General features: G+C 40.8%; 1 protein-coding gene across 1 annotated transcript in view; it reads right to left on the bottom strand.

Moving 5' to 3' along the window:
* PRIMPOL (primase and DNA directed polymerase) overlaps window positions 1-22088 on the bottom strand; it is a 377464-nt gene that overhangs the window by 114886 nt on the left and 240490 nt on the right. The window contains exon 11 of the mRNA XM_053703874.1: window positions 18001-18083. Coding sequence (XP_053559849.1) covers window positions 18001-18083 — 83 coding nt within the window. The remainder of the gene's footprint in view (window positions 1-18000; window positions 18084-22088) is intronic.

The following is a 22088-nucleotide window of genomic DNA, read 5'->3' as shown; positions in this document are numbered from 1 at the left end:
TAAGGAACTGAGCAGATCACTCCCATAGTATAAAGGTCTTCTACACAGCGTAAGAACGCCTCTCTTTTTGTCTGGTTTACAGACAATTGAGAAAGATGGAATCTCCCCCTTGGAGGAGAATCTTTGAATTCCAGAAGATACCCCTGGGATACGATTTCTAAAGCCCAGGAGTCCTGAACATCTCTTGCCCAAGCCTGAGCAAAGAGAGAAAGTCTGCCCCCTACTAGATCCGATCCCGGATCGGGGGCTACCCCTTCATGCTGTCTTGGTGGCGGCAGCAGCGGGCTTCTTGGCCTGTTTACCCTTGTTCCAAGTCTGATTAGGTCTCCAGACTGACTTGGATTGAGCAAAATTCCCCTCTTGTTTTGCAGCAGGGGAAGAGGAAGAGGGACCACCTTTGAAGTTCCGAAAAGGAACGACAATTATTTTGTTTGGTCCTCATCTTGTCTTATCCTGAGGAAGGGCATGGCCTTTTCCTCCAGTGATGTCTGAAATGATCTCTTTCAGTTCAGGCCCGAATAGGGTCTTACCCTTGAAAGGGATGGCTAACAGCTTAGCTTTTGATGACACATCAGCAGACCAGGACTTAAGCCATAACGCTCTACGCACTAAAATGGCAAAACCTGAATTTTTCGCCGCTAATTTAGCCAGTTGAAAAGCGGCATCTGTAATGAAAGAATTAGCTAGCTTGAGAGCCCTAATTCTATCCAGAATATCATCTAATGGGGTCTCAACCTGAAGAGCCTCCTCCAGAGCCTCTTACCAAAAGGACGCTGCAGTAGTTACAGGAACAATGCACGCTATAGGTTGGAGAAGAAAACCTTGATGAACAAATATTTTCTTCAGGAGACCCTCTAATTTTTTATCCATAGGGTCTTTGAAAGCACAACTGTCCTCAATAGGTATAGTTGTACGCTTAGCCAGGGTAGAAATAGCTCCCTCCACCTTAGGGACCGTCTGCCACGAGTCCCGCATGGTGTCTGATATGAGAAACATTTTCTTAAAAGTAGGAGAGGGAGCGAACGGAATACCTGGTCTATGCCACTCCTTAGTAACAATGTCCGAAATCCTCTTAGGGACCGGAAAAACATAATTTATGTAAGAACTTACCTGATAAATTAATTTCTTTCATATTAGCAAGAGTCCATGAGCTAGTGACGTATGGGATATACATTCCTACCAGGAGGCGCAAAGTTTCCCAAACCTCAAAATGCCTATAAATACACCCCCCACCACACCCACAATTCAGTTTAACGAATAGCCAAGAAGTGGGATGATAAGAAAGGAGCGAAAGCATCAAAAATAAGGAATTGGAATAATTGTGCTTTATACAAAAAAATCATAACCACCACAAAAAGGGTGGGTCTCATGGACTCTTGCTAATATGAAAGAAATGAATTTATCAGGTAAGATCTTACATAAATTATGTTTTCTTTCATGTAATTAGCAAGAGTCCATGAGCTAGTGACGTATGGGATAGCAGATACCCAAGATGTGGAATTTCCACGCAAGAGTCACTAGAGAGGGAGGGATAAAATAAAGACAGCCAATTCCGCTGAAAAAATAATCCACAACCCAAATCTTAATAATGAAAAAAACTGAAATTATAAGCATCAAAATGGTAGAATTTAGTAAAAGTATGCAAAGAAGACCAAGTTGCTGCTTTGCAAATCTGGTCAACAGAAGCTTCATTCCTAAAAGCCCAGGAAGTAGAAACTGACCTAGTAGAATGAGCCGTAATCCTTTGAGGCGGGGGCTTACCCGACTCGACATAAGCATGATGAATCAAAGACTTTAACCAAGACGCCAAAGAAATGGCAGAAGCTTTCTGACCTTTCCTGGAACCAGAAAAGATAACAAATAGACTAGAAGTCTTTCTTAAATCTTTAGTAGCTTCAACATAATATTTCAAAGCTCTTACTACATCCAAAGAATGTAAAGATATCTCCAGAGAATTCTTAGGATTAGGACACAATGAAGGGACAACAATTTCTCTACTAATGTTGTTAGAATTCACAACCTTAGGTAAAAATTGAAATTAAGTCTGCAACACCGCCTTATCCTGATGAAAAATCAGAAAAGGAGATTCACAAGAAAGAGCAGATAACTCAGAAACTCTTCTAGCAGAAGAGATGGCCAAAAGGAACAGAACTTTCCAAGAAAGTAATTTAATATCCAGAGAATGCATAGGTTCAAACGGAGGAGCTTGTAAAGCCCTCAGAACCAAATTAAGACTCCAAGGAGGAGAGATTGACTTAATGACAGGTTTGATACGAACCAAAGCCTGTACAAAACAATGAATATCAGGAAGATTAGCAATCTTTCTGTGAAAAAGAACAGAAAGACCAGAGATTTGTCCTTTCAAGGAACTTGCAGACAAACCTTTATCCAAACCATCCTGAAGAAACTGTAAAATTCTAGGAATTCTAAAAGAATGCCAGGAGAATTTATGAGAACACCAAGAAATGTAAGTCTTCCAGACTCGATAATAAATCTTCCTAGACACCGATTTACGAGCCTGTAACATAGTATTAATTACTAAGTCAGAGAAACCTCTATGACTAAGAATCAAGCGTTCAATTTCCATACCTTCAAATTTAATGATTTGAGATCCTGATGGAAAAATGGGCCTTGAGATAGAAGGTTTGGTCTTAACGGAAGTGTCCAAGGTTGGCAACTAGCCATCCGAATGAGATCCGCATACCAAAACCTGTGAGGCCATGCTAGAGCCACCAGCAGTACAAACAAACGTTCCATTAGAATTTTGGAAATCACCTTTGGAAGAAGAACTAGAGGCGGAAAGATATAGACAGGATGATAATTCCAAGGAAGTGACAACGCGTCCACTGCTTCCGCCTGAGGATCCCTGGATCTGGACAGATACCTGGGAAGTTTCTTGTTTAGATGAGAGGCCATCAGATCTATTTCTGAAGTCCCCAGATTTGAACAATCTGAAGAAATACCTCTGGGTGAAGAGACCATTCGCCCGGATGTAACGTCTGGCGACTGAGATAATCCGCTTCCCAATTGTCTACACCTGGGATGTGAACCGCAGAGATTAGACAGGAGCTGGATTCCGCCCATACAAGTGTCCGAGATACTTCTTTCATAGCTTGAGGACTGTGAGTCCCACCTTGATGATTGACATATGCCACGGTTGTGACATTGTCTGTCTGAAAACAAATAAACGATTCTCTCTTCAGAAGAGGCCAGAACTGAAGAGCTCTGAAAATCGCACGGAGTTCCAAAATGTTGATTGGTAATCTCGCCTCCTGAGATTCCCAAACCCCCTGCGCTCTCAGAGATCCCCATACAGCTCTCCAACCTGAAAGACTCGCATCTGTTGAGATTACAGTCCAGGTTGGACGAACAAAAGAAGCCCCTTGAATTAGACGATGGTGATTCAACCACCAAGTCAGAGAAGATCGAACATTGGGATTTAAGGATATTATTTGTGATATCTTTGTATAAACCCTGCACCACTGGTTCAGCATACAAAGCTGAAGAGGTCTCATGTGAAAACGAGCAAAGGGGGTCGCGTCCGATGCAGCAGTCATGAGACCTAGAATTTCCATGCACAAAGCTACCGAAGGGAACGATTGAGACTGAAGGTTTCGACAGGCTGAAACCAACTTCAGACGTCTCTTTTCTGTTAGAGACAAAGTCATGGACACTGAATCTATTTGAAAGCCCAAAAAGGTTACCTTTGTCTGAGGAATCAAAGAACTCTTTGGTAAATTGATCCTCCAACCATGTTTTTGAAGAAACAACACAAGTTGATTCGTATGAGATTCTGCAGAATGTAAAGACTGAGCAAGTACCAAGATATCGTCCAAATAAGGAAATACCGCAATACCCTGTTCTCTGATTACAGAGAGAAGGGCACCGAGAACCTTTGAAAAGATCCTTGGAGCTGTTGCTAGGCCAAACGGAAGGGCAACAAACTGGTAATGCTTGTCTAGAAAAGAGAATCTCAGAAACTGATAGTGATGTGGATGGATTGGAATATGAAGATATGCATCCTGTAAATCTATTGTGGACATATAATACCCTTGCTGAACAAAAGGCAGAATAGTCCTTATAGTCACCATTTTGAATGTTGGTATTCTCACATAACGATTCAATATTTTTAGATCCAGAACTGGTCTGAAGGAATTCTCCTTCTTTGGTACAACGAATAGATTTGAGTAAAACCCCAGACCCCGTTCCAGAACTGGAACTGGCATAATTACCCCAGCCAACTCTAGATCTGAAACACATTTCAGAAATGCCTGAGCCTTCACTGGGTTTACTGGAATGCGAGAGAGAAAAAATCTTCTCACAGGAGGTCTTATCTTGAAACCTATTCTGTATCCTTGAGAAACAATGTTCTGAATCCAAAGACTGTGAATCGAATTGATCCATATATCTTTGAAAAATCGTAACCTGCCCCCTACCAGCTGTGCTGGAATGAGGGCCGCACCTTCATGCGGATTTAGGAGCTGGTTTTGACTTTCTGAAAGGCTTGGATTTATTCCAGACTAGAGAAGGTTTCCACACGGAAACCGTTCCTTTAGGGGAAGGGTCAGGCTTCTGTTCTTTATTCTGACGAAAGGAACAAAAACTATTAGCAGCCCTGTATTTACCTTTAGATTTTTTGTCCTGAGGCAAAAAGGTTCCTTTCCCCCCAGTAACAGTTGAAATAATAGAATCCAACTGTGAACCAAATAATTTATTACCTTGGAAAGAAAGAGAAAGCAAGGTTGACTTAGAAGTCATATCTGCATTCCAAGATTTAAGCCATAAAGCTCTTCTAGCTAAAATAGCTAAAGACATATACCTGATATCAATTCTAATGATATCAAAAATGGCATCACAAATAAAGTTATTAGCATGTTGAAGAAGTTTAACAATGCTATAAGCATTATGGTCTGACACTTGCTGCGCTAAAGCCTCCAACCAGAAAGTGGAAGCTGCAGCAACATCAGCCAAAGAAATAGCAGGTCTAAGAAGATTACCTGAACATAAATAAGCTCTCCTTAGAAAGGATTCAAGCTTCCTATCTAAAGGATCCTTAAAGGAAGTACTATCCGCAGTAGGAATAGTAGTACGTTTAGCAAGAGTAGAGATAGCCCCATCAACTTTAGGGATTTTGTCCCAAAACTCTAATCTATCAGATGGCACAGGGTACAATTTCTTAAACCTTTGAGAAGGAGTAAATGAAGTACCCAGACTATTCCATTCCCTAGAAATTACTTCTGAAATAGCATCAGGAACTGGAAAAACTTCTGGAATAACTACATGAGGTTTGAAAACCGAATTTAAACGCTTAGTAGATTTAGTATCAAGAGGACTAGACTCCTCCATATCTAATGCAATTAACACTTCTTTAAGTAAAGAACGAATAAACTCCATCTTCAATAAATATGAAGATTTATCAGTGTCAATATCTGAAGCAGAATCTTCTGAACCAGATAGATCCTCATCAGAAACAGATAAGTCAGAATGATGGCGGTCACTTAAAAATTCATCTGAAATATGAGAAGTTTTAAAAGACCTTTTACGTTTACTGGAAGGAGGAATAACAGACAGAGCCTTCCTAATAGATTTAGAAACAAATTCTTTTACATTAACAGGGACATCCTAAACATTAGATGTTGAAGGAACAACAACAGGTAATGGATTATTACTAATGGAAATACAATCTGCATTAGAAAGTTTATCATGACAGTTATCACAAACTACAGCCGGAGGAACAGATACCAAAAGTTTACAACAAATGCACTTAACTTTGGTAGAACCAGCATCAGGCAGCGTCTTTCCAGAAGTAGATTCTGATCCAGGGTCAGGTTGAGACATCTTGCAATATGTAATAGAAAAAACAACATATAAAGCAAAATTATCAAATTCCTTAAATGACAGTTTCAGGAATGGGAAAAAAATGCCAAATGAACAAGCCTCTAGCAACCAGAAGCAATGAAAAATGAGAATGAAATAATGTGAAAAAAAAGGCGGAGACAAGAGTGACGCCCAAATTTTTTGGCGCCAAAAATAACGCCCACATTATTGGCGCCAAGTACAACGCCCATATTTTTTGGCGCCAAGTATGACGCCACATCCTCTGACGTCGACCGACGCCCACATTTTTTTGGTGCAAAAAACGTCTGAATACACAAGTGTCAAAAAAATGACGAAACTGAAAACAACTTCCAGAGTCAACTACGACGCCGGAAATGACAAAATTTTGCGCCAAAAAAGTTCGCGCCAAAAATGACGCAATAAAATTAAGCATTTTCTGCCCCCACGAGCCTAACAGCCCGCAGGGAAAAATAGTCAATTTGAAAATTTCAAGGTAAGAAAAATATTTATTCATATGCATTATCCCAAATAATGAAACTGACAGTCTGAATGAAGGAATACTGATTATCCTGAATCATGGCAAATATAAGTTTAAAGACATATATTTAGAACTTTACATATAAAGTGCCCAACCATAGCTTAGAGTGTAACAAAAATTAAGACTTACCCCAGGACACTCATCTACATATAGTAGATAGCCAAACCAGTACTGAAACGAGAATCAGTAGAGGTAATGGTATATAAGAGTATTTCGTCGATCTGAAAAGGGAGGTAGGAGAAGAAATCTCTACGACCGATAACAGAGAACCTATGAAATAGATCCCCTAGAGGAAGACCATTGTATTCAAATAGGCAATACTCTCTTCACATCCCTCTGACATTCACTGCACTCTGAGAGGAAAACCGGGCTCCAGCCTGCTGCGAAGCGCATATCAACGTAGAATCTAGCACAAACTTACTTCACCACCTCCATGGGAGGCAAAGTTTGTAAAACTGAATTGTGGGTGTGGTGAGGGGTGTATTTATAGGCATTTTGAGGTTTGGGAAACTTTGCCCCTCCTGGTAGGAATGTATATCCCATACGTCACTAGCTCATGGACTCTTGCTAATTACATGAAAGAAAACATCAGTGTAGGCAGGAACCTCTAGAAATCTGTCCATTTTACACAATTTCTCTGGAACTACAATAGGGTCAGAATCAGCGACAACCATCAGTCGCTAAAACCTCCCTGAGCAATAAGCGGAGGTGTTCTAGTTTAAATTTAAAAGCCGTCATATCTGAGTCTGTCTGAGGGAACATATTTCCTTAATCAGAAATCTCTCCCTCTGCCAGCAAATCCCTCACCCCCAACTCAGAGCATTGTGAGAGTACATCGGATATGGCTAATAAAGCGTCAGAGGGCTCAGCGTTTGTTCTCACACCAGACCTACTGCGCTTCCCCTGCAACCCAGGCAGCTTAGATAAAACCTCTGTGAGGGTAGTATTTATAACTGCGGCCATATCTTGCAGGGTGAAAGAATTAGACGCACTAGAAGTACTTGGCGTCGCTTGTGCGGGCGTTAATGGTTGTGACACTTGGGGAGAATTAGATGGCATAACCTGATTCCCTTCTGACTGAGAATCATCCTGCGACATACTTTTAGTAGCTAAAATATGTACTTTGCAATTTATTGACCTTTCAGTGCATGAGGGACACATTCTAAGTGGAGGTTCCACAATGGCTTCTAAACATAATGAACATTGACTTTCCTCAATGTCAGACATGTTGAACAGGCTAGTAATGACTACAAACAAGCATGAAAACACTTTATTTAGTGAAAAAAATAACAATCTTAAAAAAACGGTACTGCGCCTTTAAGAGAAAAAAAGCATACACGTTCTGCAAAACAGCTTTAAAATGCACCAAATTTTTCAAAATTTTGCAAACAGACACAATATATGTAGTTAAGATTGCCCCACAAGGAATTTTAACATTTTACCCTTTTATGTGCAAACCGGATTGAAATTAGGCCTAAATCCGGAAAAAAAAACTCAGTACCTTGCCACAGCCCTGCTGTGGCACTACCTGCCCTCAGGGATAGTAAATATGGGGTTAAAGCTTCGATTTGGCTCAAAACATTCATCAGGGCCCTCAGGAGTCGGAGCTTGCTGCGAGAAAATAACTGCGCATCTGAGGCACGAAAATAGGCCCCGCCCATCTCACTCGATGTCTCTACAGCCTCAAAGAACCGCACCGGAGCGGTTTTCAACTAGCCATGTGGGTTCTGAGACCCAAAAAAAAATTAAGCCAAGCCAAGTGTACCCTCAATAAAGTTGCCCAAAACGTTATTGCCCACAAAACGTTAAACAGCACTCCCAGTTCATAAAACGTTTGCCCACAAACATTTACAACTCAGTGTCAACCATTTTTGTAATTAGCCCCTTATGCAAGCTTATTAATGCCCTGCTTATTAGCTCTTAGGATTACTGCTTACCCTTACCCTCATGGGGATATTGTCAGCCTTTCTGAAATACACAGTCTCTCCAGAAAAATATGATTGAACATACCTCACTGCTGCAAAGCATGAAAACGTTCCTCACACTGAAGTTTCCTGTACTCCTCAGCCTCTGTGGGAACAGCACTGGACCTTAGTTACAAATGCTAAGATCATCATCCTCTAGGCAGAAGTCTTCATCCATCTGCTGCCTGAGAGTAAATAGTACACACCGGTACCATTTAAAATAACAAACTCTTGCTTGAAGAAATGAAAAACTAATATTTTATCACCTCTTTCACTTTACCCTTCCTAGTACTTAGAGTAGGCAAAGAGAATGACTGGGGGGTGGAGCTAAGGGAGGAGCTATATAGACAGCTCTGCTGTGGTGCTCTTTGCCACTTACTGTTAGCAGGAGGATAATATCCCACAAGTAAAGGATGAATCCGTGGACTCGTCTTACCTTATAGAAGAAAAACAGAATTTATGCTTACCTGATAAATTACTTTCTCCAACGGTGTGTCCGGTCCACGGCGTCATCCTTACTTGTGGGAATATCTCTTCCCCAACAGGAAATGGCAAAGAGTCCCAGCAAAGCTGGCCATATAGTCCCTCCTAGGCTCCGCCCACCCCAGTCATTCGACCGACGGACAGGAGGAAAAAATAGGAGAAACCATAGGGTGCCGTGGTGACTGTAGTTAGAGAAAATAATTCATCAAACCTGATTAAAAAACCAGGGTGGGCCGTGGACCGGACACACCGTTGGAGAAAGTAATTTATCAGGTAAGCATAAATTCTGTTTTCTCCAACATTGGTGTGTCTGGTCCACGGCGTCATCCTTACTTGTGGGAACCATTACCAAAGCTTTAGGACACGGATGAAGGGAGGGAGCAAATCAGGTTACCTAAACGGAAGGCACCACGGCTTGCAAAACCTTTCTCCCAAAAATAGCCTCCGAAGAAGCAAAAGTATAAAATTTGTAAAATTTGGCAAAAGTGTGCAGTGAAGACCAAGTCTCTGCCTTACATATCTGATCAACAGAAGCCTCGTTCTTGAAGGCCCATGTGGAAGCCCCAGCCCTAGTGGAGTGAGCTGTGATTCTTTCAGGAGGCTGCCGTCCGGCAGTCTCATAAGCCAATCTGATGATGCTTTTAAGCCAAAAGGAAAGAGAGGTAGAAGTTGCTTTTTGACCTCTCCTTTTACCAGAATAGACGACAAACAGAGAAGATGTTTGTCTGAACTCTTTTGTAGCTTCTAAGTAGGATTTTAGAGCACGGACTACATCTAAATTGTGTAGCAAACGTTCCTTCTTTGAAACTGGATTCGGACACAAAGAAGGTACAACTATCTCCTGGTTAATATTTTTGTTGGAAACAACCTTTGGAAGAAAACCAGGCTTAGTACGCAAAACAACCTTATCTGAATGGAACACCAGATAGGGCGGAGTACACTGCAGAGCAGATAACTCAGAAACTCTTCTAGCAGAAGAAATAGCAACCAAAAACAAAACTTTCCAAGATAACAACTTAATATCTATGGAATGTAAAGGTTCAAACGGAATCCCTTGAAGAACAGAAATAACTAGATTTAAACTCCAGGGAGGAGTTAAAGGTCTGTAAACAGGCTTGATCCTAACCAGAGCCTGAACAAATGCTTGAACATCTGGCACAGCTGCCAGTCGTTTGTGTAGTAAGACAGATAAGGCAGAAATCTTTCCCTTTAGAGAACTCGCAGATAATCCTTTATCCAAACCTTCTTGTAGAAAGGAAAGGATCTTAGGAATCTTTATCTTATTCCATGGGAAACCCTTGGATTCACACCAGCAGATATATCTTTTCCATATTTTATGGTAAATTTTTCTAGTTACCGGTTTTCTGGCTTGAACCAGAGTATCTATCACAGAATCTGAAAATCCACGCTTTGATAGAATCAAGCGTTCAATCTCCAAGCTGTCAGCTGGAGGGAGACCAGATTTGGATGTTCGAATGGACCCTGTACAAGAAGGTCCTGTCTCAAAGGTAGCTTCCATGGTGGAGCCGATGACATATTCACCAGGTCTGCATACCAAGTCCTGCGTGGCCAAGCAGGAGCTATCAAGATCCCCGAGGCCCTCTCCTGCTTGATCCTGGCTACCAGCCTGGGAATGAGAGGAAACGGTGGAAACACATAAGCTAGGTTGAAGGTCCAAGGCACTACTAGTGCATCCACTAGAGTCGCCTTGGGATCCCTGGATCTGGACCCGTAGCAAGGAACCTTGAAGTTCTGACGAGACGCCATGAGATCCATGTCTGGAATGCCCCATAATTGGGTCAACTGGGCAAATATCTCCGGGTGGAGTTCCCACTCCCCCGGATGGAAAGTCTGATGACTCAGATAATCCGCCTCCCAGTTTTCCACTCCTGGGATGTGGATCGCAGATAGGTGACAGGAGTGATCCTCCGCCCATTGTATTATTTTGGTCACTTCTTTCATCGCCAGGGAACTCCTTGTTCCCCCCTGATGATTGATATAAGCAACAGTCGTCATGTTGTCTGATTGGAATCTTATAAATCTGGCCAAGCCCTGAGAGCATTGAATATCGCTCTTAGTTCCAGAATGTTTATCGGGAGAAGAGACTCTTCCCGAGACGATAGTCCCTGAGCTTTCAGGGATTCCCAGACCGCGCCCCAGCCCACTAGACTGGCATCGGTCGTGACGATGACCCACTCTGGTCTGCGGAAGTTCATTCCCTGGGATAGGTGGTCCAGGGTTAGCCACCAACGGAGTGAATCTCTGGTCTTCTGATCTACTTGAATCACTGGAGACAAGTCTGTATAGTCCCCATTCCACTGTTTCAGCATGCACAGTTGTAATGGTCTTAGATGAATTCGCGCAAAAGGAACTATGTCCATTGCTGCAACCATCAACCCTTCTACTTCCATGCACTGAGCTATGGAAGGACGTGGAACTGAATGAAGAACTTGACAAGCGTTTAGAAGTTTTGACTTTCTGACATCTGTCAGAAAAATCCTCATTTCTAAAGAATCTATTATTGTTCCCAAGAAGGGAACTCTTGTCGACGGAGACAGAGAACTTTTTTCTATGTTCACCTTCCATCCGTGAGATCTGAGAAAGGCCAGAACGATTTCTGTATGAGCCTTTGCCTTTGAAAGGGACGACGCTTGTATTAGAATGTCGTCCAAGTATGGTACTACTGCAATGCCCCTCGGTCTTAGAACCGCTAGAAGGGACCCGAGTACCTTTGTGAAAATCCTTGGGGCAGTGGCTAACCCGAATGGGAGGGCCACAAACTGGTAATGTTTGTCCAGAAAGGCGAACCTTAGGAACTGATGATGTTCTTTGTGGATAGGAATATGTAGGTACGCATCCTTCAGATCCACGGTAGTCATAAATTGACCTTCCTGGATTGTAGGTAGAATCGTTCTAATGGTTTCCATTTTGAACGATGGTACTCTGAGAAATTTGTTTAGGATTTTTAAATCCAGAATTGGTCTGAAGGTTCCCTCTTTTTTGGGAACTACGAACAGATTTGAGTAAAATCCCATTCCTTGTTCCGCCATTGGAACTGGGTGTATCACTCCCATCTTTAACAGGTCTTCTACACAATGTAAGAATGCCTGTCTCTTTATTTGGTTTGAGGATAAGTGAGAAATGTGAAACCTTCCCCTAGGGGGTAGTTCCTTGAATTCCAGAAGATAACCCTGAGAAACTATTTCTAGCGTCCAGGGATCTTGAACATCTCTTGCCCAAGCCTGAGCAAAGAGAGAGAGTCTGCCCCCTACTAGATCCGGTCCCGGATCGGGGGCTACTCCTTCATGCTGTTTTGTTAGCAGCAGCAGGCTTCTTGGCCTGCTTACCCTTGTTCCAGCCTTGCATCGGTTTCCAGGCTGGTTTGGTCTGTGAAGCATTACCCTCTCGCTTAGAGGATGCAGAATTAGAGGCCGGTCCGTTCCTGAAATTACGAAAGGAACGAAAATTAGACTTATTCTTGGCTTTGAAAGGCCTATCTTGTGGGAGGGCGTGGCCCTTTCCCCCAGTGATGTCTGAGATAATCTCTTTCAATTCTGGCCCAAAGAGAGTTTTACCCTTGAAGGGGATATTAAGCAATTTTGTCTTGGATGATACATCCGCTGACCAAGACTTTAGCCAAAGCGCTCTGCGCACCACAATTGCAAACTCTGAATTTTTCGCCGCTAATCTAGCTAATTGCAAAGCGGCATCTAAAATAAAAGAATTAGCCAACTTAAGTGCGTGAACTCTGTCCATAACCTCCTCATATGGAGTCTCTCTACTGAGCGACTTTTCTAGTTCCTCGAACCAGAACCACGCTGCTGTAGTGACAGGAACAATGCACGAAATGGGTTGCAGAAGGTAACCTTGCTGTACAAAAATCTTTTTAAGCAAACCCTCCAATTTTTTATCCATAGGATCTTTGAAAGCACAATTATACTCGATAGGAATAGTAGTGCGCTTGTTTAGAGTAGAAACTGCCCCCTCGACCTTAGGGACTGTCTGCCATAAGTCCTTTCTGGGGTCGACCATAGGAAATAATTTCTTAAATATAGGAGGGGGGACAAAAGGTATGCCGGGCTTCTCCCACTCCTTATTCACTATGTCCGCCACCCTCTTGGGTATAGGAAAAGCGTCGGGGTGCACCGGAACCTCTAGGAACTTGTCCATCTTGCATAATTTTTCTGGAATGACCAGGTTGTCACAATCATCCAGAGTAGATAACACCTCCTTAAGCAGTGCGCGGAGATGCTCTAATTTAAATTTAAATGTCACAACATCAGGTTCAGCCTGTTGAGAAATTTTTCCTGAATCTGAAATTTCCCCATCTGACAAAACCTCCCTCATGGCCCCTTCAGATTGGTGTGAGGGTATGACAGAGCAATTATCATCAGCGCCCTCTTGCTCTTCAGTGTTTAAAACAGAGCAATCGCGCTTTCTTTGATATGCAGGCATTTTGGATAAAATATTTGCTATGGAGTTATCCATTACTGCCGTCAATTGTTGCATAGTAATAAGCATTGGCGCGCTAGAAGTACTAGGGGCCTCCTGCGTGGGCAAAACTGGTATAGACACAGAAGGAGATGATGTAGAACCATGTCTACTCCCTTCATCTGATGAATCATCTTGGGCAACTTCATTATCTGTGGCAGTACTGTCCTTACTTTGTTTGGACGCTATGGCACAATTATCACACAATTTTGAAGGGGGAGACACATTGACTTTCATACATATAGAACATAGCTTATCTGAAGGTACAGACATGTTAAACAGGCTTAAACTTGTCAATAAAGCACAAAAACCGTTTTAAAACAAAACCGTTACTGTCTCTTTCAATTTTAAACAGAGCCCACTTTATTACTGAATATGTGAAAAAATATGAAGGAATTGTTCAAAATTTACCAAATTTTCACCACAGTGTCTTAAAGCATTCAAAGTATTGCACACCAATTTTCAGAGCTTTAACCCTTAAAATAAGCCGGTTACAGTTTTAACCCCTTTACAGTCCCAGCTACAGCCTTTGCTGCGACTTTACCAAACCCAGGGGGGAATACGATACCAAATGAAGCCTTCTAGGAACTTTTCCCAACTACTTTCAGATCCTCACACATGCATCTGCATGTGTTACTCTCAAAAGTAACTGCGCAGTAATGGCGCGAAAATGAGGCTCAGCCTACAACTGGGAAGGCCCTTCCTGACTGGAAAAGGTGTCTAACACAGTGCCTGACGTTAAAAAACGTTCCCCAAGTTTATAAGTGTGAATTACCAGCATAACATGTATAAAATGCCCAAATAAAGCAATCGATTTTGCCCATAAAAGTGTCTACCAGTTTTATAGCCCATATTAAGCCCTTTATTCTGTTTGAGACTAAGAAAATGGCTTACCGGTCCCCCTGAGGGGAAATGACAGCCTTCCAGCATTACACAGTCTTGTTAGAAATATGGCTAGTCATACCTTAAGCAGAAAAGTCTGCTAACTGTTTCCCCCAACTGAAGTTACTTCATCTCAACAGTCCTATGTGGAAACAGCAAACGATTTTAGTTACTGTCTGCTAAAATCATCTTCCTCTCACAAACAGAATTCTTCATCTTTTTCTGTTTCAGAGTAAATAGTACATACCAGCACTATTTTAAAATAACAAACTCTTGATAGTAGAATAAAAAAACTACAACTTAACACCACATACTCTTAACCATCTCCGTGGAGATGTTGCCTGTGCAACGGCAAAGAGAATGACTGGGGTGGGCGGAGCCTAGGAGGGACTATATGGCCAGCTTTGCTGGGACTCTTTGCCATTTAGAGAAATAGTTAAGAGAAAGGTCTTGAGAAAGGCCTCTATTGCAGGCCGAAACGTGTTGACAAGTATATGGTGAGCATTATTCCTTTTAACTATTGAATATTAATAACAATATCACACTATGTTGTTATCTTTTGTTTACAGGTTTTGAGGATTCCCCAGGCACTTTCTTCTATTTTTGTTTTATTTTTTGAATTTTGTTTTTTTCTCTTTTTCTGAACTATTGTCTTAGCCATCTCAGGAACCTATACTATTAGGAAGCTGATTGTAGACTATTTTTTGAGAATCACAAGCTCTCTGAAGCTTTTTAAAATATTTTGAAGTTTCGTTATTATATATTTTTTCTTCATTGTTTTCTCAGTGATCACGTTCACTAGTTTGTGCACACACTAGCTATATATTTTTTCCATTTTTTGAGACATCACCATTTTTGAAGGAACTATATATTTTGAAATATGATTTTGTGTGGATTTCATTTTTCTTTGCATAATCTTTGGATTTTATGTTTTCTCACGGATTGAACTATTTCCCACCAATTTGGATTGTCACCACTTTTATCTAGAGATCATGTTATTTTTCCACACTATATCTGTTTTTATACTGCTATTTTTATACTGTTATTTTAATTAGAACATTTAGTATTTGTTATACAGCTGTTATATAATTGTCACAACATATTACAACGCTTATATACTGATCTCCCAAAGTATATCGCTTATATGTTGATTTCTCAAAGTATATTACTTATAGGGTAATTTCCCAACATTAGGGCTTTACTATTTATTGACTAATTTCAGCCCACTCTATTTCCATACATATGTCTTAATCACTAAACTCCTGCACACTTACACATCAAGCAGGTTTTTATCAGAGAATACCCTGACAACACATCACGCTTCCCCCCTTCTTGTATATGTGAAGATCTTTTCAGATAGACTCCACTCATTAAAAATGTTTTAGGGTTATACCGAAATATTGTTTTTAAGGTAATACTAATATTAATATGGATCCATATTTTCGTATGTAACTTATATTAAACTCTGCTATTTTATTTGAAAACGTATTTTCTGTGCCATTCATTGTTCTTATCGAGCAATTCTTCACTGTAATATACATACAATTTTGATTTTAAACTTGCATTTAAACTTGCATTTTTAGTGAATGTTACCATAACCCCCAGTCTAAGGAAATATACGCTTGGACCTCACGCATTCAATAAATCTATTAACACATTAGATAGGACTATCACAACCTCTATGGTCTAAACTTCACACAGGAATAATCCCAATCCTGATTACATTAAACCAACCATTCCCTTAACTTTTGGCCTTGCCTCCTTTGGCGCTCCTATCTAACTATTTCTCTAAACTATACTGCACACCGCGGGCATTTGGGGACCCGCTTTAGACAGGAGCTATAGGCCATCCCATACACAAGCGCTACAAGAAAAACAAGTCTACTCTTTGCCATTTCCTGTTGGGGAAGAGATATTCCCACAAGTAAGGATGACGCCGTGGATCGGACACACCAATGTTGGAGAAATAAATCCTAAGCTAGCTACAATGTAACTATTAGTTATATTGTAGCTATCTTAGGGTTTATTTTATAGGTAAGTATTTAGTTTTAAATAGGAATAATTTATTTAATTGTAGTTATTTTATTTAGATTTATTTAAATTATATTTAAATTAGGGGGGTGTTAGGGTTAGACTTAGGTTTAGGGGTCAATAACTTTATTATAGTGGCGGCGACGTTGGCGGCGGCAGATTAGGGGTTAATAAGTGTAGGTAGGTTGCGGCGACGTTGGGGCGGGCAGATTAGGGGTTAATAAATATAATGTAGGATTCGGCGATTTTGGGGGCAACAGATTAGGGGTTCATAGGGATCATGTAGATGGCGGCGGTGTCCGGAGCGGCATAGTAGGGGTTAATAATTATAATGTAGGTGGCGACGATGTCAGGGGCGGCATATTAGGGGTTAATAAGTGTAAGATTAGGGGGGTTTAGACTCGGGGTTCATGTTAGGGTGTTAGGTGTAGACATAAAATTCCTTTCCCCATAGGAATCAATGGGGCTGCGTTAGGAGCTTTACGCTGATTTTTTGCAGGTGTTAGGTTTTTTTTTCACCTGGCTCAGCCCCATTGTTTCCTATGGGGAAATTGTGCACGAGCACGTTTAGCCAGCTTAGCGCTACCGTAAGCAACGCTGGTATTGAGGTGAGATGTGGAGCAAAATTTTGCTCTACGCTCACCTTTTTGCGGCTAACGCCGGGTTTAAAAAAACCTGTAATACCAGCGTTGTCTTAAGGGACCGTTAAAAAAAAAAAAGGCTCGTTAGCAACCCACCCCTTTACCGCAAAACTCATAATCTCGGTGTATGTTAATTATTTATGTTAATACAACAAAATTCCTAATAAACTATTTCAAAATAAAACTTGCACCTACACTATTTTGTAGGAAAATCTGTGGAATTCTAAAGGAAACTCCCTATTTTATAACATTAGTCTATGGGGACCCAAACTGTGCAATATATCTTAGCTGTTGGAAATGTAAGGGCCTTTTAGAAAAATAGAAACAACTTTAAAATTCTTATGGTAAAAGGTATCTCAGATACTGAGTGACCAAGTTGTCAGTGCCAGAATATCCTATGTTTGTACCACTTGAAGGAGTAAAACAATTGAGGGAAAGACCTAAAACTATCAAGATCCATTAACTAATTACAATGGCATTCATGGTATACATGAGGAGCCCTGCCTCCGTTGCCATAGCCTATCTGCCTCATACCAGAGCTAACAACTAAACAAGTACTAAGTTATTCTTTCATGATCAAGGCATGAAGTTGCTGGAATGTGCAAGATTGGGGAAGAACCAGGTTACAAGAAGACCTTAGGAAAAAAATTCTTAGCTCCCTGAAACAAATAGGAAATTACAATAAAACAATAGTTGGAGAGAGGAATGATGTACTGTAAAAGTGGTTTCACCTTAATGTATTCCCAATATCATGTTATACCAACAGTATAATATATGAGAAATTGCTCATTTAGGTTTATTGTTGAATATAAATTGCAGGAAACACACCTCATATATCTGACAATACTGGCAGCTAAAACCCATTTTATAATAGACTCACTTAAAATTAATACAGAAACTATTTGACCGCCATGTCCCCTTAAAGCTTTAATGTGGATGGGTTGTTCCCTGTTCATCAGCATGGATACAAGGCTTAATACTCTTGCTAGTGAAGGAGAAAAATAAGTCAAAGGTGTTAAAGCAAAGAAAACCTTAGAAACAATAGAGTAGTAATTTCTAAACTAATGTGACCAAGATACAGTTTAAAATCTTCAATAGTACTGATAGTATAATAGAAAACAGAATGACTTACAGTTTGACTTAAAGTTTTGTGCTCTGCACACTGGATCGTAGCATTTCTGGTACCAATGTTCTCCCTTCAAATTTACTAGCAGCCTGGATGTGGCAACAAAGAAATGTCCGCTGGTCAGTATAAAAAAACAAAAACAAAAAACACACAGCACACACAAACAAATCCCAACTGGTCAGTATAAAACACACGCACAGAAACAAATGCCCACTGGTCAGTATAAAAAAATAACAACAAAACACACAGCACACACAAACAAATCCCAACTGGTCAGTATAAAACACACGCACAGAAACAAATGCCCACTGGTCAGTATAAAAAAATAACAACAATAGGATATAGCACACCCTAGAGACACAACACACAAACACATGAGAACATTAACAAAAATAATCTGATTTTTGTTTCTTGGCACATTAAAAGGGATAGTATAGTCAAAATTAAACTTTAATGATTCAGATAGGGCATGCAGTTTTCAATTCACTTTTACCATCAAATGTGCTTTCTTCTCTTGGTATTCTTAGTTGAAAGCTAAACCTAGGTAGTTTTATATGTTAATTTCTAAGCCCTTGAAGGCCGCCTCTTTTCTCAATGCATTTCACAGTTTTTTTCACAGCTAGAGGACGTTAGTTCATGTATGCCAAATAGTTAACATTGTGCTCAGGCCCATGGAGTTACTTATGAGAGGGCATTGATTGGCTAAAATGCAAGTCTGTCAAAAGAACTGAAATAAGGGGACATTCTGCAGACGCTATTCAAAGTAATCACAGAGGTAAAAAGTATATTAATATAATAGTTTTGGTTATGCAAAACTGAGCAATGGGTAATGAAAGGATTATATATCTTTTTAAAAAAATAAAAATTCTGGAGTAGACTGTCGCTTTAAGCGAACAATTAATTAATAAATATATTCTTTTAAAGGGATTTCATTTTAAGCAACTAATATAAGAGAATATATTTACAACATGGTTTATCAAGCTTATAGAAAAAAAGAGATGTTAAATTGAACTTTTAAAAACAAATTTCAATCTGATAATAATGTGTTGAACAGGTGTATCATATATAATCTGTACCTAAACACTTACTAAATCAGAAGGTCTGATATAAAAAACAGGACACTACAGATTAGTAATATTCCTTATATATATAAAAAATCATAAGAAAATAGCAGAATATTTGTATTTAAGTATACAAGTCGTCACATGACAAGTATTTTGAAACTAAATAAATTAAATGAAAATAAGTAGAGCCACACTTGTTAATCTTTAAAGGAACATGAAAGTCAAAATGAAACAACTTTCCAATTTACTTGGATTATCTAATTTGCTTCATTCTCTTGGCATCCTTTGTCACAAAAGCAAACCTAAGTCGGCTTGGGAGCAGCAATGCTCACACATATATGGCTCGTCATTGGCTTAACAGTGTGTTCTGCTAACTCCCAGTAGAGCATTGCAGCTTCTTAAACAAAGGATACCAAGACGATTAAACAATTTTGATAATAGAAGTAAATTGAAAACATAATTTATGCTTACCTGATAAATTTATTTCTCTTGTAGTGTGTTCAGTCCACGGGTCATCCATTACTTATGGGATATATTCTCCTTCCCAACAGGAAGTTGCAAGAGGATCACCCAAGCAGAGCTGCTATATAGCTCCTCCCCTCACATGTCATATCCAGTCATTCGACCGAAACAAGACGAGAAAGGAGAAACTATAAGGTGCAGTGGTGACTGGAGTTATAATTTTAAAATTTAGAACCTGCCTTAAAAAGACAGGGCGGGCCGTGGACTGAACACACTACAAGAGAAATAAATTTATCAGGTAAGCATAAATTATGTTTTCTCTTGTTAAGTGTGTTCAGTCCACGGGTCATCCATTACTTATGGGATACCAATACCAAATCTAAGTACACGGATGATGGGAGGGACAAGGCAGGAACATTAAACAGAAGGAACCACTGCCTGTAGAACCTTTCTCCCAAAACCAGCCTCCGAAGAAGCGAAAGTGTCAAATTTGTAAAATTTGGAAAAAGTATGAAGTGAAGACCAAGTTGCAGCCTTGCAAATCTGTTCAACAGAGGCCTCATTCTTAAAGGCCCAGGTGGAAGCCACAGCTCTAGTGGAATGAGCTGTAATTCTTTCAGGAGGCTGCTGTCCAGCAGTCTCATAGGCTAAACGTATTATGCTACGAAGCCAAAAAGAGAGAGAGGTAGCCGAAGCCCTTTGACCTCTCCTCTGTCCAGAGTAAACGACAAACAGAGAAGAAGTTTGTCTAAAATCTTTAGTTGCCTGTAAGTAGAACTTCAGAGCACGGACCACGTCTAGATTATGCAAAAGACGTTCCTTCTTTGAAGAAGGATTAGGACATAATGATGGAACAACAATCTCTTGATTGATATTCCTGTTAGAAACAACCTTAGGTAAAAACCCAGGTTTAGTACGCAGTACTACCTTGTCTGAATGAAAGATCAGATAAGGAGAAACACAATGTAAGGCAGATAACTCAGAGACTCTTCGAGCCGAGGAAATAGCCATCAAAAACAAAACTTTCCAAGATAAAAGCTTAATATCAATGGAATGAAGGGGTTCAAACGGAACACCCTGAAGAACTTTAAGAACCAAGTTTAAGCTCCACGGAGGAGCAACAGCTTTAAACACAGGCTTAATTCTAGCCAAAGCCTGACAAAAAGCCTGGACGTCTGGATTCTCTGCCAGACGTTTGTGTAAAAGAATAGACAGAGCGGAAATCTGTCCCTTTAGCGAACTAGCGGATAAACCCTTTTCTAAACCCTCTTGTAGAAAAGCCAATATCCTAGGAATCCTAACCTTACTCCATGAGTAACTCTTGGATTCGCACCAATATAAATATTTACGCCATATCTTATGGTAAATTTTTCTGGTCACAGGTTTCCGAGCCTGTATTAATGTATCAATAACCGAATCCGAAAACCCACGCTTTGATAGAATCAAGCGTTCAATTTCCAGGCAGTCAGCCTCAGAGAAATTATGTTTGGATGGTTGAAAGGACCCTGAATCAGAAGGTCCTGCCTCAGAGGTAGAGACCATGGTGGACAGGACGACATGTCCACTAGGTCTGCATACTAGGTCCTGCGTGGCCACGCAGGCGCTATCAGAATTACCAATGCCCTCTCCTGTTTGATCCTGGCAATCAGTTGAGGTAGCAACGGAAATGGTGGAAACACTTAAGCTATGTTGAAAACCCAAGGGGCTGCTAATGCATCTACTAGCACCGCTCCCGGGTCCCTGGACCTTGATCCGTAACAAGGAAGCTTCGCGTTCTGGCGAGATGCCATGAGATCCAGATCCGGTTTGCCCCAACGACGAATCAGTTGAGCAAATACCTCCGGGTGAAGTTCCCACTCTCCCGGATGAAAAGTCTGGCGACTTAGGAAATCCGCCTCCCAGTTCTCGACGCCTGGGATGTAAATCGATGACAGATGGCAAGAGTGAGACTCTGCCCAGCGAATTATCTTCGAGACTTCCAACATCGCTAGGGAACTCCTGGTTCCCCCTTGATGATTGATGTAAGCCACAGTCGTGATATTGTCCGACTGAAATCTGATGAACCTCAGTTTTGCTAACTGAGGCCAAGCTAGAAGAGCATTGAATATTGCTCTTAATTCCAGAATGTTTATTGGAAGGAGTTTCTCCTCCTGAGTCCACGATCCCTGAGCCTTCAGGGAATTCCAGACTGCTCCCCAGCCTAGAAGGCTGGCATCCGTTGTTACAATCGTCCAATCTGGTCTGCGAAAGGTCATTCCTTTGGACAGATGAACCGGTGACAACCACCAGAGAAGAGAATCTCTGGTCTCCTGGTCCAGATTTAGCAAAGGGGACAGATCTGAGTAATCCCCGTTCCATTGACTGAGCATGCATAGTTGCAGCGGTCTGAGATGCAGGCGCGCAAATGGCACTATGTCCATTGCCGCGACCATTAAGCCGATTACCTCCATGCACTGAGCTACTGATGGGCTTGGAATGGAATGAAGGACACGGCAAGCATTGAGAATCTTTGATAACCTGGACTCCGTCAGGTAAATCTTCATCTCTACAGAATCTATAAGAGTCCCT

This window comes from Bombina bombina, chromosome 2 (genome assembly GCF_027579735.1).
Source record: "Bombina bombina isolate aBomBom1 chromosome 2, aBomBom1.pri, whole genome shotgun sequence".
NCBI lineage: Eukaryota > Metazoa > Chordata > Amphibia > Anura > Bombinatoridae > Bombina > Bombina bombina.
The sequence above is the reverse complement of the archived record's forward strand: the minus strand, read 5'-3'. Positions and strand labels throughout refer to the sequence as shown.